Source organism: Equus quagga, chromosome 5, assembly GCF_021613505.1.
Source record: "Equus quagga isolate Etosha38 chromosome 5, UCLA_HA_Equagga_1.0, whole genome shotgun sequence".
In the NCBI taxonomy this organism is placed as follows: Eukaryota; Metazoa; Chordata; class Mammalia; order Perissodactyla; family Equidae; genus Equus; species Equus quagga.
Window position 1 is genome coordinate 60,586,785 of NC_060271.1, and position 22,418 is coordinate 60,609,202.

A 22,418-nucleotide genomic window follows, 5' to 3' on the forward strand; every position below is an offset into this window, starting at 1 on the left:
AGCCAGTTAGACACCCAACAAAATGGGAGAAGACAATGTGCAGTGGTTACAACTGATAGAAGAGAACGTCCAGAACAGAGAAGCATCAGAAAAGAGAACCAGAAAGATGAACAAACACAAGAAAGATGGCTCAACCTCCTCAATAAACTCAATAAAGGAAAATGCAAATTACGATGAGAATGCAACCCCTCCTAGACTGGCAGGAAATAATAACAATGAAATAAGGAGGCTGACAATGCCAAGCGCTGGAGAGGATGCAGATCAATGGCAATTTTTAAACATGCTAGTGAGAGTGCAAACTGGCACAAACGACTGTGGAAAACTACTTGCCGGAATCCTCCCCCAGGTATCATGCTAGAGAAGCTCAATGCCCAGGAGACACGCACAGCAGTATTCACTGGAGCTCTCTACAGTAACAATAGCTTCAATCAGCCAAATGTCCGCTGATGACAGAGCAGATAAACAGATGAAATATTATACAGCAGTGAAAAATGAACGAATTACTGTAACACACAGAAATACGGATGAGTCTTAGAAACATTCTTGGATGAAAAACCAGTAGGAGATCAGTATGATTCCATTTTTTATAAAACTCAAAACCAAGAATAACCAAACAATACATTTGTAGGGATACATAAGAGGTAAAATTATAAATAAGAACAAAAATCCAGGAATGACGAGTGCAAATCTGGCAGGTAGTAACCTCGAGGGGTGGGAGAGGAGAGGAACTCATGGAAAGAGGCAGGCCGGCGGTGCTCCAGTGTTTGGGGGTAGGATGGACTCGCTGGAGTTCATTATATTATTCTTTGTAACTCACATATCAAATATATACATATTTGCATTTATTAGAGTTTGATTGAGGTGTTTAAAAGTAATTAGAGTCCTAGAGCAAGAGAAAATGAGAGAGAGAGAGAGAGAGAGAGAGAACATACCTCTGGTCTGGATTAAACATCAGACACTTGGAAAATAAGAAAAGAACAGCAATTTTAAGAGAAATGGTCAAAGGATATACATAGGCAATTTATAGGTAAGAAAACAAAAAGCTAATAAGCACACACAGAGGTGTTCAAAATCATTAGTATGAAAAATGCATATGAGAACAATGAAGAAAAAATGTTACAGGTGTTAAACCTGCGAAGTCTGAAAGCTCCTTATACAGTCAAGCCTCAGTTAGGGGATGGGGGCTAGCTTCTCCCCGAGCTCCAGACTCACCTGCCTGCTTTCCACCTGCACTTGGATGTCTAGGAGGTTCTCTAATGGAACATTTCCTAATGGAGCTTCCCCCTAAACCTGCTCCACCCACAGCCTTCCCCAGCTCAGCTGACAGCAACTCCATCCTGTTGCACATTTAGGCCAAAACCCTGGGCATCGACCTTCCTCCCAACCCTCAACCCACATGCAAATCCTGCCAGCTCTGCTTTCAACACCGATCCCGCCTCTGACCCTTCTCCCACCTCCACAGCCCCCACACAGGTCCACGGCTCCAGCATCTCTCCTGGCTCGTCTCCCTGCCTCTGTGCTGGATCCCGCTGGTCTTTTTTTCAAGCAGTGCTGGAGGAAGCTGCTGAAAACATATCCTCCTCATGCACTCCTCTGTTCAATAACCTCTCCCAAGTATAAAAATCAAAATCCTTAAATAGCCGATAAGTGTGCCCCTCTACCCTGCCCCCCCGCCTCCCGTCCGTGTCCTCAAGTCCCACGTCTCTCCCTTCACTCTCTCTACTTCAGCCATCCTGGCCTCTTGTGCCCCTCAAACCCATCAGGCACACTCCCTCCACAGGCCCCCCACTTGCTGTTCTCTCTGGCTCGAATGCTCTTCCCTCCGAATCCATACTCCCTTCAGGCCTCTGCTCAAATGGTCCCTCCCCAGAGGTGCCAGCCCCTGCCATTACTATCTCTCCCTCATCTCTGTTTCACTTTTCTTCACTTGGCTATGACTCCCTGCCATACGCATGCTTCTCTGTTATCTGGTGCTATGGACTGAATTGTGTCTCCCCAAATTTATACGTTTAAGCCCTAACCCCCAGTGTGACGGTATTCGGAGATAGAGTCTTCAGGAGGTAATTAAGGTTAAATGAGGTCATGAGGGTGGAATCCTAATCCAATAGGACTGGGGGCCTTATAAGAAGAGGAGGAGAGATCACTGTCTTACTCTCTCTCTCCCCTCCCCCCTCTCTCCCCCCTCCCACCCCCTCTCCACACACAGGCACCAAGGAAAGGCTGTGTGAGGACGCAGCAAGACAACGGCCACCTACAAGCCAGGAAGAGAGGCCTCACCAGAAACCTGCTGGCACCTTGACCTTCGGCCTCCAGAACTGTGGGGAAATCGACTCTGTTGTTTAAGAAGCCCAGTCTACGGTGTTTTGTTATGGCAGCTCAAGCAGAACAATACAACTGGTTTATCGTCAGTCTCTCTACCACGGGGACCTCGGCAGGGATGGTGGTCTGCTCATGGCTGCACCCACTCTGAACAGTGCCAGCACGTGGGGGTGCGCCATAACACACGCTGGCGGGATGGAGCTCCACATAGCTGTTTCCTTGGGTGGGTATGTGGATTATTGCCTTAGGTTTTCATTTTAGTGTCTCTAGGCAGGGCCTACCTGAGCAGATTGTCCCAGGCCCCAACATCTCCTGTTGCTCACACCTGTTGGGCAAGGAGGGGATGGCGGAGTCAGAGAGAGGTGATATTTCATGATGCAGGGGCAAGGACTACAAATAGAAGGGGGTCAAAGTGCCCCCCGGGCAGAGGGTCCAAGGTGAGCCATGGAAGGGCCCACAGCAGGGGAAGGCCTTGTCTGATCTCCACTCCAGAATGGCCACTCTGGCTGGGGCAGTCAAATGAAGCGATGAAGAGAGCAGACAGGGGGCTGGCAGGAGACGCCAGGAAGGAAGAAGCCATTGTCCTTAGCCACTGAGTGGACCAGGGCGGGATGGGCAGAGTCCAGGATGACCCCATCTTTCTGACCTGGGAAACCGGGTGCCTGCTGGTGCCATCCACCAAGACATGGGCGTTAACACTCCCCAGAACTGGGAGATACAGCAGGAGGATTGCTGTGTGGCCTTTCAGTGTCATGCTGGAGCGCCGTCTACAGCAAACTTTGCTCGACTTACTATTTCCTCTCCATCAAGGCCCAGGCACTGTGCATTAGATGGCAACTTGTAGAAAACTGATAAGTTGCAAATCACTTGTATCCAGTAGGAATGCAAATGATTTCTGTCCATGGAAAATATAACCCTTAAAGTGACTGGCCATTATCGCCCTGTGAGACATTAGCCAGTTTTGATTCTAACGTAGTAATCTTAGTCAGGTTCTGAAACAGCTTGCGGGCCTGCCTGTTTCCTTCCTGAGCTAAACAAATGAGAGTCGAGTGTTAACTCTGACAATTATGCCTTGACAGGCAGAAGACAACAGGCAGAGGAAATCTCTCCTGTTTCTTGGCTTGGGAAGTATGTCCCACTTCTCTGTGCCCACCCGATTCCTGGGCTCTGAGGACCCTTTCCTGCTCTCCTTTCAGAGGAGCTGGCTGTCCCTTCCCTAAGGAGCCTGATTCCAGGATACCTTGCGCAGTCCTCTGGCCTAACCCTGGAACTGTCTGGAACTGTCTCAGGAGCGGGGAACCTGGCTCCTTCATCTTGACTTCCATCACATCCAGCCCACTGCTGGGGACCCTGCATGCTCCCAAGGGATGCCGGGGGCCTCTCCTGGCTCTTCCACAGGAGAAATCCAAGAGTTCGTCCCTCTGTGGTTTGTCTCAGTGGAAACACAGCCGGATCTCTTAGGAGCTGCCACAGGCCTCACACCCACTTTCTGCAATTACAGGCTATATTGGCAATTAGTGGACCTAAACAGCTCTTTGCACAGCTTTCCTCAACACTCTGAGGAGCCTTGTTCACCAAACTGCAGAGTCAACCTGGTTCTACTGTCTCTTTTCCTTCTACCTCTCCCTGGGCTCCGCCCTCCTCTCCCCTCTCCAGGGGCTAGTCCTGGACACCCCATCAAGTAGGCATTGACAACCAAGAGGTCAGCAGTAAAGATTGAACCTCTCTATCAAATAAGCACCTTGTCAAAGGAGTGAAAGCATGACGCTTTTCAAAAGTTGTTTTAAAGTTGAATGTCCCCAAATCATACCACAGCGTGATGGATTGTGAACTGGGCTTCTGGCCAGCAAGGAAATTCCCAGGCCAGGTTGTTGTCCTGTACTCCACGCAGCCCACTCTGTGCAGGACCCATCTGCGGGGACTTGGCAAAGGTGGCTGCACCTCTTTCCCTCACTGAGATAAGAGGCACTGGGTACCGGGTGAGGGGTGCTTTGTGGTCTCCCCCAGAGCACGAGCTGGTGACGCCTCCCTGGGCCGCCCGTGATGCCTTCTCGAGGCTCCCCTGTAGGCCGTGCAATCTTCTCTTGAGCCTCCTTTGCCTCCAGCCATTACCCCTCTTTGCTGCCCTTTGCAGCAGAACTCCCAGTGCTGTGCACGCTCGCTGGCTCCCATCCCTCTAAACCCAGCTGGGGGATCCCAGCCCTCACTTAGTCCCTGCTGGTCAGGTGACTCCTAGATCTTGGAGTCCCACAGAGGAGCCCCAGGGACCGCTGCGGGGTCAGGGGAGGCCTGTTGGGCAAGACTCCCTTTTCAACTCGAGCAGTCTCCCTTCTATCTCCTGGACCTCTAAGTAAGACTTCATTTGAATTCCATGGTTAAGCCACTTTGAAACCACCAACTGTGTCTAAATATGCAACAGTCAAGGCACTGACTTGGGGAAGGAGGGGGCCTTGTCCAAGTCCCCCAGCCTACAGCAACATCGTGCTTCGGGCTCCAGCCCCCCTCCCCATCTGCAGAAGTCACCCACACGGAGCCTGCCTCTCTCCTTCCCTTCCCCAGAGTCTGGTCCAGCGGGCCTGCGGGCAGTGCCTTCCGGCCAGGCGGGACCCAGGTGTCCTGACCTTACAGAGCACATGAAGAAGGATCTCCGTCACAGCAAGGGCCTGTCAAATGCATCCTCCTCTCCCACTAACTTCTAGTACACAGTTAGTCCATGTGACCCTGGGGGGAATTTGGGCTAGGACATCTTTGGCCAGAAATGACGACGGCCAACACATAAAAGCGCTTACTCCGTGCTGGCACTGCTCTCTGAGCTTTGTACACATTCACAGATTTAGTCTCCACACGGCTCCCCGAGAGAGACCTTTCCCACCACCCCAATCCAAAGTGGACGGCTGCCTCCACTTTGGGCTCCTGACACTGGCTCTGTAAGAGGCTGGGATGCACTGCTGTGTCAACGGCCCCCTTGGCCCTGCGGAGTTAGAGACTCATCCAGGACGGGTGTGCCCGGGTTCGGAAGGGTCCTGGCTCCACCACTCGCTGGCTGAGTAATCTCAGGTATGCCTCTTATCCTCCCTGCACCTCAGTTTCCTCGTATGCAAAATGGGACAAAATTATGATATGCACAAAGTGTGTAGTGCAGAGAAAGCGCTCACTAGATGCTGGCTACTGTCATTGTCATCGGCATCCCAGATCTGCAAACACTGCCCAGGGGCTGCAGGAATTCTGAGGGACTTGCAGTTTACAAAGAGTGGTGGACCCTGCCAGGCGGAAGGGCATCCAGGATGCACAGAGTATCACTGGGCCCCCAGCGAAGGTAGCAGAGGGTGCTGGGGGGAAGGAGAGCAAGAGAAGCAGGAATAATGGTGGCCCCTTGGCCTGTTGCAAGCCAAGAGTCGGCTGTGGACCCACCAGGCTCCCAGGTCGCCTTTGCAAGGCCAGGCCCCCGTGGGTGGTTCTGCACAGAGGGTAGCTGCAGAGGACTGGGGCCACTTCTGGGGGGGAGGAGCAGGGATGGTGGGCCAGGCTGTGCATATCTCCATTCTGGGCACCCTCCTTCTCCCCCTCACACCTTTGTTCTCTTTATCCACCTCCACTCCGGCCCAGCCTGGCTGCCCCAACCCAAGCCAGAGGGACCCTCCCCTCAGATGGCATCTACCCAGGGCTACCCTAAAGGCAGGGCCAAGACCTCGAATTACTTGTGCTCCTGGGGGCCTCACACTGCCTGGCATACAAGGGGTGCCCAATAAGTGTGTGCTGACCATGGCATACAATTTATACTTATTCGACACTTGCTGTTTGCCAGGCAGTGCTGGGCACGCTCTGGGGCCATAACCCCTGCTGCCCTCAGAGAACCCACATTGGGTGGGGATGGGGACATAGAGAATTTCAGGACAGCATTACCTAACACAACCCGAGGGGGCAGGGAGCCAGGGAAAGTTCCCAGGGGAGATGGTGCCTCTAATCCAACCCCCAACTTACAGATGAGGATACAGCTCAGATGGGACAAGTGACTTTCCCAAGTTAATGACAGCATGTCAGTGACTAAGTCAGGGCTGAAAAGCAGTTGTCCTAGCCCCTGGCCAGGGCTCCCTCCAGAACGCGGTTTCTCAACCTCACTACTGCTATTCCAGCCTGATCATTCTTTGTCGGGGTGCTGTCCTGTGCACTGCATGATGCTGAGCAGCATCCCTGGTCTCTACCCACGAGATGCTAGCAGTGCCCTCTCCCCAACTGTGACAGTCAAAAATGTCTCCAGACGTTGACAGATGTCCACTGAGGAGCAAAACTGCCCTCAGCTGAGAGCTACCACTCCAGAACTTAGGAAATCGGAACTGGGATAGGCAGCAGCAGGCAAGGTCAAGCAAATGTGGACAAAAAAGCCTGGTGTGGGCCTGTACCAGCCTTGCAAGCCCGCCCCAGGGCTCACCGGCCCAGGCTCGCCTTTCACTGTGTGCCCCACTCAATGAGTCCCTGAGATCTGAGCTCCACTTTTAACTTTTTCAAAGTGCTTTCGTTCACCACACCCCCGTGACGTGGAGAGGGGAAAACACTCTGTGATTATCCTCATTCTACAGATGAGGAAATTGAGGGTCGAGGAAGTGAGCAAAGTCACCCTGGAAGCGTGGGGCCAAAACAGGCTGGAATTCCCTCCATGGAGTCACCCAGAGACAGAGACTGCCAGGGGACCCAGGGCAGACAGAGGAAGCCTGTTGATTTCTGCGTCTACTTCTAGAAGGCTGCATCCCTACAACCCGGATCCATTAGTTCCTAACAATCCCCAGGGGCATGGTAATCCTGGTCTCTTAGAGAGGAGAACTACAGAGGCTCAGAGAGGACAAGAGATACGCCATGGCCTGCGCGTATGCCTGGAGGGGAGCCGGGCACCAGCTCAGTCCCTCAGTGCCAGCTCACATTCAGGCTGGGACCAAAGGGCCTGGCTCCTCACAGCCTATGTCACAGTCCCTTAGACACTGCGTGCCAATGGGCCCTTCAGGCACCCACCGGGCACCACTCCCCATCAACACAGAACATCTGCAACTTATAACTCCCTCTGACGCAGGCAGGGGAGGCCTGTATGAGTGACAGAATGTTTCCAAGCATGAAGTCAGTTCTGTTATTACGAGTAATCACTCTATTGCTAATCATTGGTGATACCAGTGGTTCACGAAGTTTGTGCATTTAGTATACACCAAGAACGGTGCTGGGGGCTGTTAAAGCCCAGCTGACTAGTTATGAGTCTGCCACAGCCCTATGGGGCAGGAATTATTATTGGCCCCACTTTATAGATAGTCCAACTGAGGCTCTGAAAGCTTAAAGGAGTTTTACAGCTAGTATGTGTGGGTGACGGGATCCCAGCTCAGACCTGGCTGACTCTGAGGCTCTGTGCTCCTGCCACTGTGTCAAGACCCCAGAACCGCCAGGGGGCCAGTATACTAGGAAAGCGAAACTCACTAGAGCCTGAAGTGGGTTTTTCAACAGGCTGAATAAAGCATTGGTAGTCTTGTGCATACTGTCTGCCCTTTAAAGAAAGCCCTTCTTAGAAATCACAAAGGCAAACTCCACACCGGCACAGCCCTGTGAGCGGCTCCGACTCAGTTAGGAGGGTTTTGAAGTACTAACTAGAGTGAGGCTGGCTGGGGCTCCTGGCCCCTGGGGGTCCCCGGAGGGCCCTGGAAACAAGGAAGAGCAATGGAGGGGCCACGGCTTCTCCGAGCACCAACAGCCCCCCACACCCTCCGCAGACTCCAGGTGGGGAAAGGACAGAGTAGAGGGGGTGTGCTAGTGCCCTGCAGGAGGAAGGGGGCCTCGGGGGCACGCAGTGCAGGATGCTCATCTCCCCACCTCATGCCAACCACCTGCATTTCCCACTAAGTCTCTGTCATAGATTCCCCAGCCAGAGTCAGCACGCAGCCAAGTGCAGGCCCAGCTTGGGCAACTTTCTCCTCCAAGTAAAATCTACAGCTCAGAGGGGCATCTCTCAGAATGGCCTTAAGCAAGTCCCTTCTCTCTGGGGCTCATGAACTCACCTAGAAAAGGTGTCATGGAGCCCAATTGCTTCTGAGGGGCACGTGGCCATGGACTTCAGGTGAGGAACCAGCCCTGGACTCTGAGGGCAGAATGGAGGGAGGGCCTTGCCTCTGGGCCCTGTGCCCCTTCCGCCCCCAGCGGCGCTTGGCGGGGATTTGGGGTGCATCCCCAGGCTGCAGGGGCTGCCGGGCAGTTCAGAGGCAAGGGCAGCTTCTTCCTCCCCCCTGTCCTGGGCATCTGGGTTTCAGTCCCAGGAGCTGGAGCCTGGCAAGGTCAGCAGAGTGCTGAGGCAAGCAGGATGCCTATCCTCCTCTGAGAGGACAGCAGGGGGGTAGAGATGACACGAACAGGACAGGCTGGCCCCTTCCCCACAGTTCAGAGGTACAGGGCTGCAATTGCTTCTTTGGAACTGAGGGGAAGGGAAGTCACAGCCCTGGTGGGTCAAGGTCCCCTTCAGAATGGGTGTGCCCTGGAGGGACTGCCCCTGCTAACCTGCCCAGCAGTCTCAGGGAGGTAGCAAGGATTGGGAAGCAGCTCCAAGGGCACCTGTCCGGGGTCCCAGAGAAGTTGTCAGTGTCGGATTAAAGAGTAGGTCTGTCTCCTTAGTTAATATTTTATTGGGACAGAAATGCGGCGCCTGAGGATTTGGTTGCTGATCCCGTGGGCCTGAGCCCTGCCTGGGGAGGGGGAATTGGATGTGGGATAGGGGGCAAAAGGGACAGCCCCATCGCGCAGCAGAGGCCTTATATTGCTCCCCGCCGCCGCCACCAGGCACCCTAGGCTGAGGGTCCTTCTTGTCATCTTCACCCTGAGCCACCTTCCGCCACCGGGCAGCCCAAGCCGGCTGTGCTCATCCGAGGCCGCTGGGACGGGCGGGCCTGGGAAGGGCGGGCCTGGGACGGGCGGGCCTAGGACGGCCAAGGATGCCCGCTCAAGGTGTCAGCGACATCTCACTCACACCCACCCCAAGCGCCGCGGCTCCGTCCCCTCTGGGGCTCCTCGGAGCCCGAGCCCTCTCTGCCCCCTCCGTCCCAGGCTCAGTGCTCCGGAGTCGCGAGGGGGCGGCGGCTGAGGCAGCCCGGGCGGCGGAGCGCAGGTGCCCGAGGGCCGCGGACCCGCGCCCCGGAGCGCGAGTGCTGCTCCCTCCCCGCAGCCCGCTGGCCCCCGGCGAAGGGCAGCGGAGGGCCGGGTGGCCACGCGTTACCTTCCATGGACATGGGCTCCAGGATGCCGAACTGCTTGAGGACGGCGATGAACAGCAGCACCACCACGGCCATGGCGCACAGCTCCATGCCCTGGAGGCCCATGGCGGCCCGGGCTGCCTGGGGCCGGGGCGTGCCCCTCGCCCGCGCGCTGCCTCGGGAGGCACCGGGGCCGGTGCAGCCCGCCCGGCCTCTTGGGCAGGCCGCGGCTCACATGCCCCCGGCAGGCGGGGCTGCGGGTGTCGGCGGGGCCGGGGCCCGCGGAGGGCGGCGGCGAGCTGGGGCCCGCCCGGAGGTTGGACGCGGCGCGGCGGCGGAGCCCGAGCGTAACTTTCCGAGTCAGCCGGCAAACTTCGAGGCGCGGCGGGGGCGCGGAGCGCAGCGCGGGCGGCCGGCGCGAGCCAGAGGCGCCTCCATGCCCGGCGCGGATGCCGCGCCTCTTTCGGCCCCTCTCCAGCCCTGCGGGGTCGGGGGCGCGGGGGCGCGGCGGCGGCGGCGGCGGCGGCGGGGGTCCCCGGCACTCCGGGCCGCCCCAGCCTCCATCGCGGCTCCCCGCGCGCTCATTGGCCTAGGCGCGCCGACCACCCGGGGAGGAGTCCCCTGCGGCGCCCCCCCGCGCGAGCCCGGGGAAGGGGCGGAGGGAGGCGGCCCCGCCCCGCACGGTCCAGCCCCTGGACCGAGCCTGGCGCGCAGCCACCGCTACCCGGCCAGCCCCCGGGAGGCCGCGCGGTCGGCGGTTTCCCCCAGCCGCCTGTGCAGGGTTGGGGCCCGGGGCCGGCGAGGAAGGCAGCCGGGCATCGCTCTCTGAGCGGAGTCGGGGCTCCACTCTCTTGGCTTAGGGGTGCTGAGCCTGGCCACCGTCGCTCTCCGTCTGGCCCGCCAGCGCAGAAGTGGCCTTCGGAGGATCTGGGAAGCCCTCTCGCCCCGGGGTATTTCCCACAACTATCAGCCCTCGGCCGGAGATTGAATTTGGCCCTGGTCTGGCCCCCGCTGAAAATGGAAAAGTTGGTGTCCAAACTTCTCCGGTTCTGGAAAGCGGCGTGCACTCGAGGCTTGAGGAGGGAGCGTGGGCTTTGGCATTAGAGTGAATGGAGCCGAGTGCAAGTCCTGACTTTGCTGCGTGACCTTGGTCGGACTCGCAGCCTCTTGCATACAGAGGGGCTGGTGCCTGCCTTCCGGCTGTGGGAAAGAGCTGAGCGGATGCCAAGTGCTACGAGCAGGCCTTGCAAAGGAGTGTAATTAGTTGGTGGATCGCTTTCTTCCTGCCAGGGGCACTGGGTAGGAAAGCAAAGCCGCCGAGAAAGGAGAAAGGAAGGGGAGAGGAGGGGGCGCGGCAGGGCGGAGCCGGGGATCCTCTGAGCCCCTAAACTCTGGGACTCGAGGGCCAGAGCCGTGACTCTCTGCTGCCCTCCAGCGGGCACTGCACCGCGAGGGTGTCCTCCCCAGCCCCGCACTTCAGAGGGCGGGAAGCGCGGGCTGCCGCGAACACCGAGTTCTTCAGTCCTCCAGGTGTCTTAGGGGAGGGGGAAATCCACTTCGACTCCAGGCCGGTGAGCGTGAGCCCTGTTTGGACCTAGGGCCAAACAATAGCAGCTTCCATTTGTGGAGCCTCTATGACCCACTCGGTCATTCGCTCAACAAACACTGAGCGTGTTCTGTGCCCCAAGCACAGAGCTCAGTGCCCGGGTCGGGTTAGAAACCGCAGCGTGCGTGGCTGAGGGCCCTTCCGGAGCCGGCGTACATGAGCCAAGCCTTTAGGTTTCCTAGTCATCCTCAAGGGCTCCCCCAGTGGGCATTCCTCTGTCCCCGTTTTACAGGTGAGAAAATCGAGACCTAGAGGGTGGATTGTGGAAGACGGCACAGGTATGGCCCAGGCCTGCCAGATTCCGGAGCAGACGCTGTCCCAGGACAGCTGTTTCCGGTGGAAACTGAACGGGAGAGAGGCTGCGGTTTCTTTCGGCATGTGTAGTCAACCTCAACCTCTCTATTTAACACACCTGGCTAAAGGTCTGAGTTATTGGAGATATTTTTAAAGAACTGTAAATACACAGCTTTCAATTCCATTTACGTGGGCATGCGGTGAGCCTCCACTGACCAAAGGAAAGAGTCCTGAGCAGAGATGCTAACGATCGCCGGAGAAGACAGCTCTGCGGGAGCACAGGAGCTGCTAAAGTGTGTAAAAGTCCAGAAAGGTTAACGAGCCTCCTGCAATCTAATTTACACACTTACGTGCTGAGCACAATCTAGCCTGCGTCCTAGCTAGTTACCGCCAATCCTCGGTCAGTGGTCTGGTCAGGAGCCCAGTAATCCCTCCCCTCTCTAAGCCTGTGTCCTCATCCATGAAGTGGGGAGATAATCCAGCCTCTGCAGGGCTTGTAAAACACTGAATGAGATAAGGCTGGCACGTGTCGTGGGCTCTGGTGGCCCCTTATGATGTGTTTTCAGAGCTGAGGGTGTACAAGGTGCCAAATGCGAGATAAGGGAACAGAGAACCCAGCAAGCAAAGGAAGCCATCTTGGGGGTCCTCCTGAGACTGCCCCAACCCTGCTCCCCTGCCTCAGTTTCCCCTGGTGCTCTGAGCATCTTCCCCATGAAAGCTTCAATGACTGCCCATAAACACTGAGCTATAAACAAGACATTGATTCCCCTGGCTGTGCAGCGTAAAATATTAACGATGCCTAAGTGGATACCAGGGCTGAGAGCAGAATGTCCGCTCGACATTAGCTGCCTGGGCCATGGGCCTAATGGATGGGAAGCTGACTCCCCCGCTCGCTCACTAGCTTGGGGCCTGCCAGCTCTGGGGCTAATCCAGATCCACTGAGGCTGGGCTGATGGCCCCATCACACCCCCGGCTTCCCCAGGACCTGGAGAGGGAAGCTGGCAGACAAGCCCCCAAGACTATACGTCCTCCCCACACCCATGAAGTGCCAGGCCAGGCCTTCCCCAGCTGCCTCTAGCGCCCCTCCCAGGGGTCATTTGCTCTGGCATGCATTCACCCCTCCCCACCATCCCCCAGTGCCGCGTGTGGCAGGGAGCATGCTGGGTGTTGACGTGCTACTTGCCAGCTCCCTGCCATGGGGGAGAAGGAAGGCTGAGGGGAGGGGCGCACTCAGAGCAATCACTCCAGGGCAGGTTGCTGAGGGCTGCCCCGGAGAAGGAAAGAGCGGCTCACTCTTCCTCAGACGACAGGGGAAGGCTGAGGGCCCTGAGCCTGCACTTGAAGACCTCAGGATGTGTGGGAGGCCCTGGTGTCCTGGTCTAATTTAGTAAGTTTTCAGAGACCAGCTGCTTTAGGGCCAACCCTGGGCTTGCGCTCCACACCTGAGGTCATGATCTTTCTTTTGCCTGGAATATTGATGCTGCCACTCTAGCTCTGCCTCCATGAAGCCACCCCAAATTACGCCAGTCCTGCATTAACCCCCTCCTCCTCTGAATCCCCACAGCTGCTGCTGCCTGGGCCACACCATTCTGGGTTGTGTTTCGGCTGTCTGCCCAGACATCTTCCATGTCATCCCGTACTGCTCATTTCAGTGTCACCACGGTGACACTGCTAGCTCCTGTGGGCTGGGACCCCTTCAGTGTGACTGACATTCATTGGATGCCCCAGCCTACTCTAGCTGCCCAAGAGGTCTGTTGACTCTTAAGGGAGACATTGGGCTGGGCACATGCTGCTCCAGGGACCTGTTCCCTGCAAACAGCTCAGCAAGTTGTTCCTAACCCGACTCTGCTGGAGGGCAGCCCTCTCTTGTTTCTAGTGCATTCCAATGGGCAGAGCAGGCATTATTCAATTTATTTATCCTTCTCGTATTTCATACGAATCAGACAAGAATGCCCAAGAGCGGAATTCCACACCCCAAAGAAATGCCTCCAGGGCTCCTCCCCATGGATGTCCTAAGGCTCCTCAAAGCAGAACATCCAAAGCCAAATTCTCAATCTTCCCCCAAACCTGCCCCCCTTCAAGCTCCCCGTCTCAGCTGCTCAGGCCAAAACCTTGGCTCTTAGCCTGGCATCCGCCTGTCCCCACCCCTGCCCAGTCTATCACCAAGACCCAGCACTGTGCCTCTTTCTCATCCTCTGCTTCACTGCCACCAGCCCAGCCGTGTCATTGTCCTTCTCTGCTGGACTCCTGACTTCCATCCCCAATGCCTCTTCCCACCTCCACTCTGTGCTCCTCCTATCTCTTCTCCATTCAGCAACCAGAGTGGTCATCTCAAGATGAACGTCGTATCCTGTCCTTCCCCTGCTTAAAACACCCAGGGGCTCTCTGACTCAACACTGGTTGTGTTTGCCTGCTTGGCGTTCCCCTCCCTGATTTGTAACAGCACCCCAATTCCCTTTGTAGAACCCTGGCCCCTGCCAGCTTCAGGCCAGTGGTTTCAGAGGTTTGGGGATATAACTGGTGGGTCAGCATCAATTCCTCTCTTTCCACCCCACACCACTCCTCCATTGCCAGAGTGATTGGCTCAGGGATGAGCCCCAGATGGGAGCCAGGACAACGAGAGACCTCCGTGAGGTTGGCCCTGGGACAAGCAGGAGGGAGGCACTCTCTTTTACTATGGTAGCTATGTGGCTACCCTGCTACCATATGAGGACAGCAAGCCTGAGAACATAGTCACCTCACGAAAAAGTAGAGCAGAAGGTAGAGAGAAGGAGACTAGTCCAGTTGACAGTGCTCTGTGCCTGGATCCAGCTCTGCCTGATGACACATCTAAACCTCTATCTTTCAGTTACATGAGCCAACAAATCCCTTATTGTTGCTTAAGCCCATGTGAGTTGTGTTGCTGTCCCTTGAAACCGAGAGGGTCCTGATTAACGCATTCTCCATTACTCATTGAACAAAACCCAAAATCCTTAACAAGCCCCGTGAGAGCAGCTGACATCTCCTGAGCACTCGCTATGTACCAGGCACTTCAACACATCTCCTTCATTCCTCACAGCTCCCGATAAGGCAGGGACGTGATAAGAGGAAGAAATTGAAGCACAGAGTGGTTAACTCTTTGCTTAAGAGCACACAGCTGATAAACCACAGCATCAGGATTTGAACCCAAGCAGTCCAGATGCAGACCTGTGATTTTATTTCAACACCACCCTGCCCCTCTAGACCTGAGTGGTTGGGCCCTCCTCCTCTCTTTAGCTCACGTGACCCCAGCCACACTTGCAGCTCCCTGAGTGAGCGCAGGACTCTCCTTCCTCCAGATCTCTGTGCATGCTCTTCCCTGAGCCAGGCAGGCCCTTCCTCCTCCCCTTCACCCAGCTAATGCCTACTTGTCCTTTGGATCTCCGCTTAAACATCACTTCTGCAGAGGTGTCTTTCCTGACTTCCTCCCCTTTGTTAGTCTCTACCTTGGCCCCCATCCCTTTCCCTCTTCGCAGTCATCACAATGTGAACCTAGATGCTTACTTGTGTGTTTATTTATTTGTTTCTGCTCTCCCGCTAGACTGTAAGCTTCCTGAAGATACAGGGCTACCTGACTCATAGGAGTATTTATGAAATAATTAATGGGACGCCAGATAATGCCTTTTCCCCAGTCATTTCAGCAGAGGCTGTCCCGGTGTCGTTAGCAAGAGCACTGAACTGGGAGTCCAGAGGAACCAGGGCCGAGTCTCTAGTTCCAACTTTAACCTGTTGGCAGGCTTGTTCCAGGCACACCATCTTTCTGAGCCTTCCTTTCCTTCTTGCAAAATGGAGTCACTTGGTGATATTTACCTGCCTGTCACGCTGTAAAGGATGAGAATTTGACAAGCTGATGGATGTGAAAGTACCCCAACACACACACGAGCGACCTTGTTCCTGGAGGAGCCTGCTTCCTAGGAGCCAAGATAGCCTAGAAAGTGACACCAAGGGAGTCCAGTTCTGTTTATCTTATGGTACTGTCCGAGCCCTCCAATCAGGCAGACCCCTGAACCCATCCACGCAGTCTCCGTTCTGGCCCAGCTTCAGATGAAATGCCAGAGGTCTATGGCAACAGGTAACAGAAAACCTCCCATTCACTTAGCTTAAACCATAAGGAAATGTACCATGCCACACAAAGGGAAATCCAGCACAAGGATGGCTCCAGGGGCAGTCAGCTCAGACACAGCGGTATCATTAAGGACCTGGGTTCTTGCACCTACTTACATGGCCATCTACCTTATCCACAGTCTGCTCCCCCCATGATTACAAGATGGATGCCTAGTTCCAGACATCACAGCCTGACATGACAACGTCCTGGGAAAAAAGAAGGGACCATCTCTTTCATGGGGCCATGTCTTTCTCTTATAGTGAGGAAGACTTTCCTGTGAAGCTTCTCATGAACGATCCCTCGTGTTTCATTGGCTGGAATTGTTCCACTTGCCATTCCTAAATGAGTTGCGGGCAAGAGGATGAGACCACCACTGTAGCAGAGACTGCTAGCTCTCCCCCAAGACTCGTTCTCTTCTCTTCTACAGTGAAAAAGTCTTAACGAGGCACGTTGCTGCCTGGTGATGACAGCATTTCTCAGACCCCCTTGCAATTAGGCATGGCCATGTGACTACATTCTTGCCTGTGGAAGCGGTGAGTGCTGCTTTGGGGTCGGAGGCCCTAAGACAGCGAGAATCTCCTCCTCATTCTCTCTTCTCTTTTGCCACTGGTTGGAATCCAGACATGCTGATGACCAACCTCAGCCATGCAGATCATGACAAGCCCGGGAGGGGCGGGGTGGGGTGGAGCCACAAGGTGGAAGGGACCTGGGTGCCTGAATGACCACTCGGAACAGAGCCTCCCACCAATCTGGAACACTCGCCTTGAGGTGCTAATGGAGAAAGAAATAAGTTTTAAAAGAAATTCCTTAAGGAAAGAGAAGAGAACAGATGAGAGCTGGCTATTTTGAAAATGGAGGTGGAAGGGAAGAGGGAGATAACAGATACTGAAGGCTCCCCAATGTTGGAAAAGCAAACTGCTTATGACCAAACAATAGAGACAAGACTACTGCAAAAGACATTTTTCTAAGGTCCTTTAAGATTTGTCAGTCAAACATCAAGCCAGACAAAGGCGGCCCCGCTCAAGTGAGAGAGAACATAGAACAAGGAAGAACAAGGAAGCCAGAAACTAAAGCAGCTATAAGAGCTATATTCAGAAAAGAACTTTGGTAGCAGTTACTGAACACAGAACTGACTGGAAGCAAATGGACCAGAAACCAGCAAGTCTTTGAGGGACTGATATTGTGGTAGAGACCAGAAGGCTGGCCCAAAGGAGCCTGTGACTAATCAAGACCTACAATAACTCTTGGCCCTCCCAACTCGACCAGCAGAAAACTGGGACAGCTTTACGCTCCCAAGGGAGGGCACGCTTCCCAACACTGCTGCAAAGGTGGCCAAGAGGGAAATGGACAGGGAAGGCCCTCCTGGATGGCTAGGCTGGGACCGTGGAGCACAGTGGACAAGGGGGGAGTCCCCGAGAGCAGGACTGAGGTGGCCGACTGAGCTTTCTCATTCTGCTGCCAGGGTAGGTGGCCCAAGAGTCCTCGCTCTCCGAAGCCATGCATGTCCTCATTTCGGAGAGTGAGAATGACTGGAGTGCGTTCAGATTGTGAGTAGTGTGATGCATCATCCAAATCTATTAGATTCCTGAGTTTTGGGTAACAAGCATGAGAGTTCCTGCAGGAAACGTATCTCAAAAAATGATCGGCATTTGTTCAGTCCCTGAGTGTGGACAGGGAGCGCTCTGGCAGCAATGATACTTGGACTTGCGATTTCTGTCTAGCAGGATTTAACAATTGCTGTGGACCACTGCCTACTGTATCACTCCCATTCTTACCTTGTCTCCCTTAGGGAAGGAGGAAGGTGTTCTGTGCATGGAAGAAGGACGTACACAGACATTTGCTGGTGGACAGTAACAGAGACCACCAGTCATCCCTCCAAATCCATTCTACCCCCACCCCCGTGGTGACAGATGGAGCTGTTCCTGAACGCAGGTAGCTCGGGACTACATTTCCAAAACCCCCGTGGCCTGGGAACGTGACTATGTTCCCTCCAGAAGAATGTGAGCAGAAGCAGAGTGTGCTACCTCTGGGCGGGGTCCTCACTGCATTGGGCGTGGCTTCTCCTCCCCATCCCCACAGCTGGAGACCAGACAGAGCAGTGCCCAGCCCTAACTGTGCAAGAGTGAGAGCTCTAGGTGTTGGCAGAGCCACCAGGTGGAAGGCCTCTGGGCCCTGAATGTCTGTGTGGAGTGGAGCTGGCCATCAACCTGAACACTCACCTTGAGATCATCAGAGGAGAGAGAAATAAGCTTCTTTGTCCTTAAGCCACTGGGTTTTTGGGGTCTCAGTGTTACAGCACCTGATCTACCCTAATTAATGCAAACATGATGGCTCTGATTAACCGGAACTACCCCCTGCCTTGGGGGCAAGGGAGAAGGCCCAGCTCTACTTGTGGTGAAGGAGGAAGGGAGACACCTGAACCAGGGGCTAAAACCAGAGCTCTCTAAAGAGGGACAAGGTATTGGGTAGGTTGGGGGAGATGAGCAACGACGTCTGTGCTGATACCCCCCTCATTATAGTACCTAGGCCCAGGGCCCAAACTCTCATCTCCCACCCACTGGGTAGAGAGATATCAAGTAAAAAGGGTCAATTTCCTCCAACTCAGGGCTTCAAAAAGGCTTCAGAATGTGTCTTACCAGCTTCTGCTGACGGGTGTCTCCTTACCTGGGGCTTAGACAAGTCAGTGCTGCAAGTATTTATTGAGCCCTTACTCTGTGGGTGGTCCTGGTGAGCGTTCTACAGAGGAGTCAGCCTCTTGTGAAGACATTTCTTAGACGGGCCATTAAAGAAGTTCCTCAAATTTGAGAATACTCACTGCCGTTTACTGACCCAGGTATCTATTAGGTGCTTTGCAAGAATGACCTGGTTTCATCCTCATGCCAACCCTGACGATAGAGGAAATAACACCGTTTACCCCTGTGGCAGAGATTTCTGGTTGCATAGACTTAGTGTCTGTACTTCCGTTCTTTCTCTCCAGCAGAATCGTAATTTCCATGGGGGCAACAAGTGCTCTGCTAAAAAACTCCATTTCCCAGCTTCCTTTGTGGCTGGAGAGCCACGTGACACAGTTTGGGTCAATGGGATGTAAACAGAAGTCATTGGGTGGGGCTCCTAGGAAACCGTCTTAAAGGCAGTAGGGCAGACTCAGTTGGCATACACCTTTTTGCCATTTCTCCCCACTCCTTTCTGGAATGGAGTTATGATGGCTCTACCTAAGGCCATGAGAGAAGGACATAGTTTCCTGGATTCTGATGACTCGAGCTGCCAAGCTAAACCTAAGAACTACCTACCCCAGATTTCCCATTGCTTGAGAAGACAACCCCTGTCTCATATAAGTCACCATTACTTAGGTTTTCTGTTCCATAAAGTCAAAATCAATGGAAATGGATCTGAAGGTAGAGAAACTGAAGCTTAAGAGATGTGTCCAAGTCTTCACAGCTGGTAAGAGGCAGAGCTGGGTTTGAATTCACTCTGAAGGCAGTGCCACAGACAGGTGGCAGGTGCGCCCCACACTGCCTGCCTCCCCGTCCACCTCCTGCCCTGGCCACATTGGCTCCTGGGGGCCTCTGCCTTGCCTGAGATCTGCCTGTTCCTTGCCAGTCACTAGTCTGGTGCTGAGAGCTTCCTTCTAAAGTTTCAGTCCCCAACTGAGGGTCCCGGCTGTTTATTCTGCTGCTCTCCTCAGGTTGCCCACACTCTAACCCAATGGTTGGGCTGGTTTCCTTGGCCCCAGTCGGCACCAGTACTCATTAGCCTAGCTGCTTGGCTTTTCTCTCTGCTCCTGCTGCTCAGACAACAAGCCTGGAGGCAGAGAATCCCATGATAAGGACAGAGAAGAGCTCGGGTGAGAGATGAGGGTGGCTGGACTGAGGCAGAGACAGGAGGACTGCAAAGGAGGGAACCTCATCCAGAGAAATGAATGAAGCTGACAGAGTCTGCACATCCAAATGCAGCCTGGGGGGAAAAGCTGTAGCTTTTAAGGCTCTGCTGATGTGATTTTCTTGTAACTTACATTTATAACAAAATTGTAAAAATATTGGGATCATTTTTACATGGCAGCGTAACGTAGTGCCCTATTAAATGCACTGTTAAATGCAGGCTTTGCAGTCAGACGCCTGAATTCAAATCCTGGCTTCTCCCCTTATTAGCCATGTGACGTTTGGCAAGTAACTTAGCCTCAACAGGACTCAGTTTCTGCAACTATGAAATGGAAGTGATAATAGTGTCTACATCACAGAGTGAGTGTGAGGGTAAAATAAATTAGTACACGTAAAACACTTAGAACAGCATTATTTGCTGTTTAAGGTACTCAATAAGGTCTGTGTTTTCTATTATTTTTACAGAGAAAGGATCCATTGCGTATCCCAATGACACACTCAGAGACCAAGCAGGAACCTGGATGAGTTTGAACACATCTGTATTTTTAACCATACAAGCGCCATTACCTCTTTCAGCCCCTCTGAGTGCAGAAAAGGAAGGTTCCAATCGTGATGGAATAGCTGGCATCAGACTTACCACTAAAAACAACTATAAAAGCTGGACAAAATATTTATAGTAACTATATGCAGGCATCAGACAGCAACCAACATAGGATAATGATTCTTGAGAGAAGGGAATCATACTAAACGATCCCCACATTCATTTCATCTTTATCCTTGAGCTTATTTCCCAAAATGCTGGGCAGCAAAATGTCCTAGCACTTGTGGTCACAGTGGATGGTGGAAACAGAGATCAAAGTCCAAGACTGCCAAGGTAACTATGATTTGAGGGGGCAGGGGTCTGGAAAGGAGGGAGCCAGAGAAGGATCAGCCTCAGAAATCTACATGAAAATATCCCGTGGGTCCTTGGTCAATTCTTAGGCTGTGCATGAGTAGGAAGAAACTCCAGGGGGTTCTCAGAGAATAGCTGCAGGGGAGCTAAGAGCTGAACAGAGATTTCAGAGGCTGGATAGCTCTGAGGAAATATTGAGATTCAGGCCCAGCCAAAATGGAGAACACTTGTGAACACCTTTGGCTTTCTGTTGAGATCCCAGAACGGCCACACTTTAGGATTAAGACCATGCCTTAAGAGAAGGGATACATGCTATGAATAAGGGAAAAAACTGAAATAGACCTGCCTCAACAAAATCTAAAAGCAAGCTTTAATGGGATTTGTGTGATTTGCCAGGAATGTATCTGCCTGTGAGAACAAAACTCCACACTCTTTGCACAGAGAGAAACTAATCCAGAGCCTCTGCAACATGCCACTCACAATTTCAGCATGCAGTGAAAAATGACCAGACATGAGAAGAAGGAGGAAAAAGTGACTGGTCATGAAGTTAACAGAAACGGAACCCAGAGATGACCCAGATGTTGGAGTTAGCAGATAAGGACTTCAAAGTAACTATAATTAATATGTTTTTAAGGATAGTAAAAGAAATGGACAGAATGAATGAAAAGATGAAGTTTAAATTTTAACAGAGAATTGGGATCTTGTTCCAGTCAGGGTTTCATCAGGGAGGCAGAACCACTATGAGTGGTTTGGAACAAGGGCTTTATTGCGAGAGGGAGACCCTACACAACTGTGCGAGCTGGGCGAGAAGTCTAGGGATGGCTGTTGTCTCTATACATCCCTGAAGTGGCTTCAGGTCAGCAGGACCAGAAGATATGAAGAAAGGCTGAGAATGAAGTGAGAACAAACACACCCACGTCTGTTTCTCACTGCCTCCAACCCTGAGGGCAGGGGTGACCTGCAGAAGAAGCTGACACCGTCTGCCACACACAGCTGCACGTGTGCCTGACTCAGTATTCAGCAAAAAATTACAAGGCATGCCAAGAAACCAGAAAATGCAACTCACATTCAGGAAAAAAAGCAGTCAATGGAAACTGTCTCTGAGTATCGATAGATACTATACTTAGCAGACAAAGACTTCAAAGTAGCTATTATAAATATATTTAAATAACTAAAGGAAAGCAAATTTAAAGAATTAAAGAAAGAATTACCAAAGACTTAATGGATGGAGAATCTCAAGAAAGTGATAGAAATCCTAAAACAACCAAATAGAAATTCTGGAGAGGAAAATGAAATAAGAGAAATTTAAAAATTCATTAGAGGGTCTCAACAACAGGTTTCAGCTGGCAGAAGAAAGAATCAGTGAACCTGAAGATAAATCAATGGCAATTATGCAATCTGCGGAACAGAGAGAAAAAATATTGAAGAAAGATGAAAGGAGCCTCAGATGCCTCTGGGCCAATATTAAACATAGCAAGATCTATGTGATGGAGAGTTCCAGAAGAACAGGAGAGAGAGAGAAATGAGCAGAGAAAATATTTGCAGAAATAATGGCCAAAATTCCAAAATTTAATGAAAAACACAAATCTACAGATCCAAGAAGCTCGAAGAACCCCAAGTAAATGATAATAACCACAAAGATATCCACACCTATACACATCACAGTCAAACAGTTGAAATACAAGGATAAAAAGAAAATCTTGAAAACAGCCAAAATGACACATCACGTACAAGGAACAATATAATTAATAGCTGACTTATCAGAAATAATGGAGGCCAGGAAGCAGTAGAATGACATACTCAAGGTGCTACAAAAAAAAAAACAAAACCCTATAAACCAAGAATTGTTTATCTAGCAAAAATTATCATTCAAAAATGAAGACAAGATAAAAGGCATTCCCAGATAAATAAAGACTGGGAGAATTCATTGCTAGCAGACCTGCTTTACAAGAAATACTTAGAGGAATCTTTCAGGCTGAAAAACAGTAAATCAAATCTATAAGAAAAAAATGAAGAGCACCAGAAATTGTAATTATTTGGACAAATTTAAAAGACTATCTTCTAATTTCTACTCTTAACTTCTTTAAAAATCATG

The 22,418-nt window shown here is 52.7% G+C and overlaps 1 protein-coding gene across 10 annotated transcripts in view; it reads right to left on the minus strand.

Annotated features, from left to right (window-relative positions):
• The window catches only part of KCNIP3 (potassium voltage-gated channel interacting protein 3), a 90,750-nt gene that overhangs the window by 19,872 nt on the left and 48,460 nt on the right, over positions 1-22,418 (minus strand). For 2 of the 10 annotated variants that reach the window (XM_046659990.1, XM_046659987.1), the window contains exon 1: positions 9,554-10,151. The exons of the other annotated variants lie outside the window; for them this stretch is intronic. In XM_046659990.1, the coding sequence (XP_046515946.1) occupies positions 9,554-9,656 (103 nt within the window). In that variant the 5' untranslated portion in view covers positions 9,657-10,151. Of the gene's footprint in view, positions 1-9,553; positions 10,152-22,418 lie in introns of those variants that run through there. 10 annotated transcript variants of the gene reach the window in all.